This window comes from Eurytemora carolleeae, unplaced genomic scaffold (assembly GCF_000591075.1).
Source record: "Eurytemora carolleeae unplaced genomic scaffold, Eaff_2.0 scaffold637, whole genome shotgun sequence".
NCBI classification, from domain to species: domain Eukaryota; kingdom Metazoa; phylum Arthropoda; class Copepoda; order Calanoida; family Temoridae; genus Eurytemora; species Eurytemora carolleeae.
In genome coordinates this window covers 46,404-56,440 of record NW_019396534.1, presented here as the reverse complement: position 1 = coordinate 56,440, position 10,037 = coordinate 46,404, and the positions used below count along the sequence as shown (strand labels likewise).

The window sequence follows — 10,037 nt, the reverse complement described above, 5'->3', positions numbered from 1 at the left end:
TTTGTATGTTAAAAAACGAGCCTCATTGCGATGCCAATCAGTACTTGAAGATAGTTGTACGAAAGGTTGTGCAATATTTCTTTGTCTAATCTGCTTTCTGTTGTCACAGACTTTCCAAAGAGCCATAAAATGTTTAAATCTAATGATTGCTCTTGCTTTTGAATTTCCAAAAAACGTTGGCTTTCTCCCTCCATGTAAGAGATAACTCATTTAATTTAGTGAAAATGGATGAAATTTCCATTTATTTCAATACGTTTTGAATCCGTTTTTTTTAAATATTTTAATCACAGGATCTTCCATTGGTTTTTTTCTAACACTGATGAATCAGAATAAATAAGAGATTTAGTAACGATCGGGATTAGCCGCTGGAAAAGATATTTAATGTTCTGATATCTGCTCTAATCGAATAAAGTTTAGAAGATTCAATTGAAAATTTTAAGTTACTACTTTATCTTTGTTAAAACTTTAACCACTTACATGATTACTATTTGTATTAAAATAAAAACATAATTCAAGTTTAAGTATTTTGGATTAAAATAAAGGATACATACATGACAATTGATACATAACACAGGATACATGATACACGATACAAAATACAGAATACAATGCAAAATACAGAAAAATAACACAGAATACCGAATATTGTATACACAAAATACAGGACACATGATACGATACAGAATACACCATATAGGGTACACGATACAGGATATACGATACAGGATACACGATACAGGATACACGATACAGGATACACGATACAGGATACACGATGCAGGATACACGATACATGATACAGGATACAAGATACAGGGTACACGATACAGGATACACGATACAGGATACAGGATACAGGATACACGATACAGGATACACGATACAGGATTCACGATACAGGATACACGATACACGATACACGATACAACATATGATACCTTACGGATTGGAAATTATAAATCTCTAAAAGAAAGCAAATCAAACGTTTACGCAATGATTTCTGGCGGAAGTGATATTGTTATCAATAATTTGAACAATCAACTCAAACTGATTCATTTATAAAAAATCTATTTTCTGTAGCTCGCATTTCAGTGATTCAAATTTTCTTTATATCACAGCTCTAAACATGTTTGTTTAGAAAAGATACTTAATTAAATGTAAACTAAAAAAGGCGAAACTTAATTTGTTTGTTGTTAAGCCGTAGAAAAAAGCTATTTATCTTTTCATCTAATTACATAGAAACAATAGTGTCTTATTGGTAAACCAGTGTAAAGTGTAAAATACATATGTGTTTTATAGAATTTAGAATATTTTTCGTGTTCAGCGGATTGAACGAAATTACACCTTTTCTCGGTGAACTTTTGTGATGAAAAATAGCTTGGTTCCCTTTTTAAAGTTTGAGGTGTTTGAATTTTAAACGGTACAAAAAATCTGATAAATTAATTTCTTCTAAATATTTGATTTCCAAACACCTTGCCAAATTTTAACCCTTAAAGGAGACATATGCAATACACTAATCAATCTATTTTTTATCTGAGGAAAATACATAAAATTAAAAAAAATGTTCACCACAAAGCAGCGTGCATTTAGAATTATAAACTGTTATAAGCGTTCTATGAATAAGTACACAAGTACCACAGCCTTGATCAGATCACAGCTGGAATGGGAAATGTACAACTGCAGGGTCAAATAAATAAGATCTATATATGGTATTACCTGTAAAGCATTTATTATAATTTCATTAAAGATATTTTCCAATGTCTGGAAACACAAACTCCTTTGAAATCAGGAATAGAGATGGGCATGTTCGACTTTTTTCATTTCGTTCATTCATCTTTCGTGAACGACCCATTTCGTTCGTTCTTTTAATCGTAAAAAAATAATAGATTTTGTTTATTCTCCAAATTATAGTTCATTTTTAATCTATTTCCTTCGTTTTCTCATTGAACGATCGTTCAGTAAAATCGTTCGTTCAGTATAATCGTTCGTTCGATAAAATCATTTGTTAATTCTATAAAAAACGAAAGTTTTTCCAAATCTTTTAGAAAATTCGTTCGTTCAGCATAAAACGATAGTTTTTTATGTTCTTTTTTTAAAAAAACGATCATTTTTCTCATTACCCTGAACAATTCAGTTCGTTTGTCAATCGTTTTCCCATCCATCCATCCATCCATTTCTTTCGTTCTAAAACTTTTGTGCGTTCTAAAGCTTTTGTTCGTTCTAAAACTTTTGTTTGTTCTAAAAAAACTATGCCCACCTCTAACCAGGACTGATGGTGCCCCTGCTCCAGAGCCGGTCAACCGAAATCCTGGACGAACCAAGTTCAAATTTGTCATTATAGGCGATGGTGCAGTAAGTAGATTGTACAATAAAAAAATAACAACCATTGAACCGATATAGAAAATTATTTCAAATCATCTTCAAAAGAATATTGATCTTAATTATTATTTTTGGTTCAAACTTGAATTTAAGTGAAGTTTTCTTTAAGTAAATGCTGCTCCTAAAGAAAACGTAATTTCTATTTTATTTTATTATTACTTTGTGTGTGGCTAGTTCACAATATAAAAAATACTGATTATAATGTGAATACAATTACGAAGTTTGTAAAATTTAAATATTTTGTGATGATTTCAGGTTGGAAAAACATCAGTTTGTCAGGTTTTTAAGGATAAGGTAAATAGATTATGTTCATGCTACAAAAAGTAAATAAAAAAAGGGTTCCCCAAAACCTTTTCTGTTTTTCATTAATTTACAATCATAAAAAGGGTTTTGTTAGAAAGAAGAGTCTTTGCAACAAACTCTGATTTTTTTATCTCAAAATTAATATGAATTCTGTTAGATCAAATAATAAAAGTTTAAAATAACAAAGGTTAATGCTACCTGAGTCCAAATTTAATGAATTTGAGCTGCCCGGCTTAAATCCGCGAAAACCCGGTTTTTATTGAGCGCCGGCTTAAAACTTGAAACATTTGATACAATTTTAAGTGGAACCAACCATATTTAAGCCGCGGCTCAAATTCTTTAAATTCTATGATATATGAATTAGAATGTTTGAGATGTTACAAAGATTCCTTTATTCCAAGACAAAATGAGTTATAAATAGATTATAGAAAATTCTCGAAAATTTTGTTACAGAAAAGAAAACATAAATAAACAGTACTTTTTCAATAAAATTTACTAATTAGGTAATCCTATAATTGATCCGTTTCTTTTTACGTTTTAAGATATTTGTCCTTCTTGGAGCTCCAACTCTTTTAATATTATCGTAATATTTTATTCTCTATAACTTTACATTATACTTAATATTGGCTCTGATAGAATATGTAGCTTGAAAAAACGGACAATATGAAAAATCGTTAACGATAGGAAAAATCGTTTCAGTGCGCATTTTCCTATCGTTGGTCAGTCCATATTTTGCATCTATGGAATATGTATATAAAACTAGCTTGCGAATCCAAAGTTTTCTATATAAGGGTCAACCTATTTAACTAGCTAAGGAATTTTAATCCAAGCTAATAACATTTCCGTGGTTCTGTCGAGTTCCTCAGTCAAAATTTGAGGCAAATCGGTCAAGGGGTTTGTAATTGTATATATGATAGGACATACAAACATCATAGCAGAGATTATAACTTTTTTATATTATATAGCCTTGTAAAATATCTAGCTTAGAAAGCTTGGACTGCAAGGCCAACCTGGTAAAGTAATAAAACTTTTAGAAAATACATTTCAAGAACTAATCAAGCACATTTTAGGAGCCTATTGAAACCAAGAAAAGTTTAAATGTTAAAAACGGAAAGAACTGCTTGTTACAATACAATATTCATAACTTTTGTTTAGAAATTTTCAACTGATATGTATATACCAACAATATTTGAGAACCATACAGTAGACCTAACATATCTAGATAAGGTAAAATCAATATCATTGCTCATGTAAAATATGTAAAATCAATATCAATGCTCATGTAAAATATGTAAAAAATAGTTTGGAAGACTGATTCTAGATGTTAAAAATGGACGGCACTTACAATATAAATTACAAAATAAAAAAATTCTCATATTTGGCAGAAAAAGTTAAATCGCTTGTTGCAAAATGATCAATTTTTGTTGAGTATAAGCGATTTTTTGTCGCTTCATTGGCAGCTATCTAACTGTTGTGCCAAAGAAGTGATTTTTTAGTTTTGTAATTTAGAGTGAAAGGACCGTATAGTAAAACAAAACCTTTGGCCATTCTTGTAGATATATTGTAAATGGTAAAAAAGCAGTGATCAATAGCTCTAAAATTTGATTTGAGAATAATAATTAGAAAAGTTACGATTTTTTCTTGACTTCTGGACGATGCAAGTTGTAATTCTTCATACAAGCCATTGTGAGAGTTCTGACAAATTTTGTTCAGGTTTATCAGATAAATCTCTCTGATACAGCAGCAAATTTTGTTCAGGTTTATCAGATAAATCTGTCTGATACAGCAGCAAATTTTGTTAAGGTTTATCAGATAAATCTGTCTGATACAGCAGCAAATTTTGTTTAGGTTTATCAGATAAATCTGTCTGATACAGCAGGCCAGGAACAGTTTGATAGGATACGAAGGTTGGTTCATTTTAAAGTTTACTTTTTTAAAGATAAACGTTTTTTAAATGACATTAAGATTAAAGATTCACAACAATATTCTTTAAAAACTTTTGTTTGAGCCATAGAAAAAATCTTCGTTTTTCTATCTAAATGATAATTCTTGTTCTGGTTTTCTTTAAACATAAATTGTGGATTTTATGCAGCTGGGAAAAATAACATAATTTAAAAAATTCAATATTATTGTTTAGCTTTTTCCAATTTTTTAAAATTTCAATTGAATTTTCTGACAGGTTTGATTGATGATAATAGAATTTATTAAATTCTAGGAGAACCATACTTGAATTTTTTTAATAAATTGTGTTACACATACTTCTACTTTAAAAAATTTGAAAAATTATCCCGCTTTTCCATTTTTATATTTAGATTATAGTATCCAGGATATTTTTATATTTAGATTACAGTATCCAGAATATTTTTATATTTAGATTACAGTATCCAGATTTTTATATGCAGATTACAGTATCTAGGATATTTTTATATTCAGATTACAGTATCCAGGATATTTTTATATTTAGATTACAGTATCCAGAATATTTTTATATTTAGATTACAGTATCCAGAATATTTTTATATGCAGATTACAGTATCTAGGATATTTTTATATTCAGATTACAGTATCCAGGATATTTTTATATGCAGATTACAGTATCCAGGATATTTCTATATTCAGATTACAGTATCCAGGATATTTCTTCATTCAGATTACAGTATCCAGGAACAGACGTTTTCCTGGTTTGTTTCAGTCTCGCCAGCAAAGATTCTTTTGAAAATGTCAAAAACGTGGTAAACATGTAAACTTTTTAAATTAATGATTATTTTTTAATTTTTTCCAAAATAAAATTAACCATGGTATTTATATAGTAATGAAAATCTTAAAATGTTTTTTAGTGGCTTCCAGAAATAAATCAAGGTAAATAGCTTTTCATCAAAAAAATATTAAAATTTGTATTCAATTAATTGAACTGTCGTAGTAATTTAAAGTGCCCCATCGTTTTAAGGAGGTGCGTCCGATTTACAAGGGTACTCTTGAAACCTTAATATGATAAATAATGTGGAAGGTAGCGTCGTCTTTTCCAGCTCACCCTTTTAGAGAGGTAATGTTGTAAATCGGACATGCCTTCTTCGTTAAATAAAAATCCCTTGAATAACGTTTACAGTCTCTGTAATGAAAATATAATTATCAGCGAATCCAAATGCAATAAAACTGTTGGTTGGAACTAAATCAGATCTTGTAAACCCAGCTTTAGGTGGCACCTTGGCCAGGTACATTCATTCATCATTCATCATCCATCATTTATCATTCATCATTTATCATTCATCATTCATCATTCATCATTCATCATTCATCATTCATCATTCATCATTCATCATTCATCATTCATCATTCATCATTTATCATTCATCATTTATCATTCATCATTCATCATACGTCATTCATCATTCATCATTCATCATTCATCATTCATCATTCATCATTCATCATTCATCATTCATCATTTATCATTCATCATTCATCATTCATCATTCATAATTCATCATTCATCACTCATCATTCATCATTCATCATTCATCATCATCATAATCCATCATTTATCATTCATCAGTCATCATTTATCATTCATCATTCATCATTCATCATTCATCATTCATCATTCATCATTCATCATTCATCATTCATCATTCATCGTTCATCATTCGTCATTCGTCATTCATCATTCATCATTCATTATTCATCATTCATCATTCATCATTCATCATTCATCATTCATCTTTCATCTTTCATCTTTCATCATTCATCATTCATCATACATCATTCATCATTCATCATTCATCATTCATCAATCATCATTCATCATTCATCATTCATCATTCATCATTTATCGTTCATCGTTCATCATTCATCATTCATCATTCATCATTCATTATTCAGCATTCATCATTCATCATTCATAATTCATCATTCATCATTCATCATTTATCATTCATCTTTCATTTCTCATCATTCATCATTCATCACTCATCAATCATCATTCATAATTAATCTTTTATCATTAATCATTCATAATTCATTTGGTCAGCATTTTGTTCTTAATCATCTGAGCTGAAATCTTTAGAATTGTGAATAACGTGATCAATGCAATTGATCTTCTCTTTTTGTTAATTTCAAGATTAATTTCATCTTAAATTTATATCAACATATATGTGTATAAAGATAAACCAATCGAGTGGGGTTTGGAGATTCCAGAACATCAGCCAATCACAAAGGTCGGAAAATTTAAAATTTTGCGCGCCATTTAAGTGAACTCTTATTGGTCGGAAACTGACAGAGAGAGAGAAAGAAAGAAAAAGAGCGGATTGAGAAGGAAATTAAAAGTGTCCACATTGGATATTGAGATGACGCGATCGGATTAACGGTATCCAATTCTAAAGTTTTCAGCTCTGATTTTCAGTCCTTTATATGTATTTACTTCTGTTCTAATTATATATATAAGGCGGTTCTCAAGAAAAACTGAGATAGTTATGAAACGAGATGTCGAAAAACTGTTAAACCGTGGTTTAGTGGATGGATTAATTGATTGCAGGTGTGTAATATTACGTTGCATTTGAGAACATGGATATAGGTGCTGTCAATGTTAGTTGGAGTTGAGAAAACCGGTTCATAAACTTGAGAATGCCACAAAGTTTTAGATGATCCGTCCTCACTCGTTAAAACCACAGAACAGGTAGCATAGAAAGGATTATTGACGCGGACCACCCTGTCTGAGTGGCCTTGAAGGGATTAGTTAACCAAACAGCTGCATATTGGTGTATATTTCTGAGTAATCAATCAATCGACCTGTAAAGGTTGGGGTCATTGTATATGCTGTTCACCATTATTGTCTGCACAACAACTCTCCACTCTAATGATTATTCAATTATTGATCACTAATTAACCAACTTTGTGATATATCAAGATGCAATACAATACTCAGTCAAATTTGCCAAAAATTGCAATGTAATACAGTTTAAGAATTCAACACGCAAAATATTAATCTTAAGTAGAATTGAAAAAATAGTTTGAGTTGTGCTTTTATGTGTGACGCGGCTGGATTTTTTAAAATCACACTTTAAAGGCCCTAAAAATACCATTTAAAAAGTAGTTTTGCCCGGAAGAGTCAAATGTGGTGATACGGAAGGGGAAATAGTGGTGGCTCATGGCTGCCGGAAGAGAAAAAAGCTAATACGTGGCACGAAAGGGTAAATAGTGGTGGCTCATGGCCGCCTGTCTTCCCCCGCTCATGCACAATGCACATGTGTCTTAATGAATATGATCCTTGTACGCTAACTGTTTTGTGATAAACATTTTTCTAAATATTGTTTTATATTCCAGAAATATTGATACTTACTTTTCGGAATTCGCAGAAAATAAATATTTACATTAGAATTTTTTAAAACTGCTTTGGACATTGAATATTTAGGATTTTCGAGAAATATATTCAAAGTCAGCTTTGTTGAGTTCAAAATGTACTCTTCGGCAATTTTGTCCCCATTTTAGAAATAAATACATGAGTTCTCGGACGTAGAGGATCAGTTTTAAAGGGTACCGTTGTAAACTTTAAGAACGGAGGGTAAATTGAAGATACTGTCACAATACCATTAATCCTAGTTCAGGCAAAGATTTGTTAACACAAATTCGAAAATATAAGGAAGACGATTTTTCCGACTCAAATGCCGTAGCCTTTTCTCTAGATGCATGTATACTCAAGATCCATTTCCGCCATGAAGCCCACATGTAACCCCCGCTTCTTCTCCCCCCCCCCCTTCTACAGATCCCAGCCTCGGCAGTCAGCTATAAACACTCAAGACATTCACAACTCCGTCTCAACCCTGGCTCCTTCATGATGATGATGCAGATACTCAGCGCAACGCACCTGTTGATCTGCCCCACCAACATGAAGCTCTACATCACCCCCCATGACTCCTTCAGGCTGATGATGCAGATACTGAACTAAAAGCAGGCGTGCTTTCACCTCTGATCTCCCTATTAACTTCTTGAGAAGCTTACTTAGGAAACTAAAACGGATCTGACCGAAGTTTCTGCTATCTCGAGTTGCATTGCCTTCGATCCATTGATAAGCCCTGTTGTCCCAGTTCCCGGATCTGCTCCACCAACATGAAGCTCTACAACACTTCCATGAAGCGCCATCTAATATCCAGCATTAATTCCTTTGTTAATTTCTAAATCAACCAATTTTAACTCCGCCTTAAATGCAAATATTTCAAAACACTCGTTTTTTAAATAAATGTTAGAAATATCCATTTTAGATCTCTTTATTTTATTATAGTGACTTTTCAAGTCAACAAGATTATTTAAGATAAGATTGTTTAAATTTGTTTTCATTTTATATCTGTCAGTTTCGATTTTTGGAAGGTTTGCTGTCAAAATTGAAAAATTTGGCCCAGAAAAAAAAAATGGCGACATTTACGATAGTTTAAAACCCACCAACTTACACAGATAATTGTCCGCAACATTTTTCGTTTTTTGAGGTACAATGAAAATGAAGGGTTAAAATCACGACCCACTGGTGTAACCGTGTACATTTGAATGTCCGGTGTACATTTCCGAGCTGGGCCAACCTTTGCAGTCCCACTGTACCGCAAATTTAGAATTACTTTAAAGCGACAGAGGAGTGTGAAATATAAACTTATGACTAGAGAAGTGAGGCGAATGTCTTATATTTAGAACCAAAAAATTAAATATTAACATCCTATAACAGGTTAAAAAAATATACCTTCGAGACAGAATTTAAAAAAAAATAGTTAAAATCCTAAGTTTCATTTTATCTTTTACATGTTTAGTGCAAAACTAGGAAGCGACAGTATAGACCCAGTTTTTAAAAAGGTATTGTTTTATTTCAATTTTTTTAAATGATAATTTTGATTTTAATAAGAAATGAATTTAATGTAAAAAGTCTTAAAAAATAAGGCCTTAATCATAATTGTTTTTTTTTCTCTTAATAATTTGTTAGTTCTTTATACTGATTTTTAAAACTTTTTTTCAAATCCAGCTTTAATCTCTTGCAATTGTTTAGCCGCACCTTTAAAGTGTTTTTACACCTTGATCTGAGTAATATCTAAGTATAGTGCAGGTCGACGTCCTAAGAAAGGAAGAAAGAAGGAATGAAAAGAATGGAGTACACTTTTTATATGAAAAATACACACCCTGTATAATCAAATATGCATAATTTCTTCATATTTAGGCCATGCATCTGCTTTTGTTTGGTCCTGAAGAATGCACTAAATTTTCATTTAATTGTAAACTATTCTAGAAGAGATTCGAGAATTTTATATAAAACCTTCCGTTACATAAAATAATTATATTTTAAATATAAATTTATTTAAAACTTAACAACATCAAATTATTCC

At 31.1% G+C, this 10,037-nt stretch overlaps 1 protein-coding gene across 8 annotated transcripts; it reads left to right on the top strand.

The window, feature by feature from the left end:
• The first annotated feature begins 1,395 nt into the window (after window positions 1-1,395).
• LOC111705000 (cell division control protein 42 homolog) lies at window positions 1,396-9,986 on the top strand. Of its 8 annotated transcripts, none has more exons than XM_023477417.1 (11): window positions 1,396-1,801; window positions 2,268-2,352; window positions 2,635-2,673; window positions 3,838-3,909; window positions 4,531-4,589; window positions 5,333-5,411; window positions 5,520-5,541; window positions 5,816-5,894; window positions 7,124-7,213; window positions 9,471-9,513; window positions 9,761-9,865. In XM_023477417.1, exons 1-11 carry the CDS (start codon window positions 1,758-1,760, stop codon window positions 9,854-9,856), a joined length of 708 nt encoding a protein of 235 aa, XP_023333185.1. In that variant the 5' UTR covers window positions 1,396-1,757; the 3' UTR covers window positions 9,857-9,865. The 8 variants fall into 8 exon arrangements, with proteins under 8 accessions (XP_023333185.1, XP_023333184.1, XP_023333187.1 ...); XM_023477416.1 differs by having other exon boundaries at window positions 1,416-1,801; window positions 5,333-5,414; XM_023477419.1 differs by having other exon boundaries at window positions 1,418-1,783; window positions 2,262-2,352; window positions 5,333-5,414.
• Window positions 9,987-10,037: the final 51 nt, after the last annotated feature.

Bases quoted from the DNA above. Each gene is read 5' to 3' on its own strand.
- LOC111705000 (XM_023477416.1), top strand. From the start codon at position 1,758: ATGTCTGGAAACACAAACTCCTTTGAAATCAGGAATAGAGATGG. The intron at 5,542-5,815 runs GTAAATAGCTTT...TATAATTATCAG, and splicing joins GCTTCCAGAAATAAATCAAG to CGAATCCAAATGCAATAAAA. The intron at 9,514-9,760 runs GTATTGTTTTAT...AGTATAGTGCAG, and splicing joins TAGACCCAGTTTTTAAAAAG to GTCGACGTCCTAAGAAAGGA.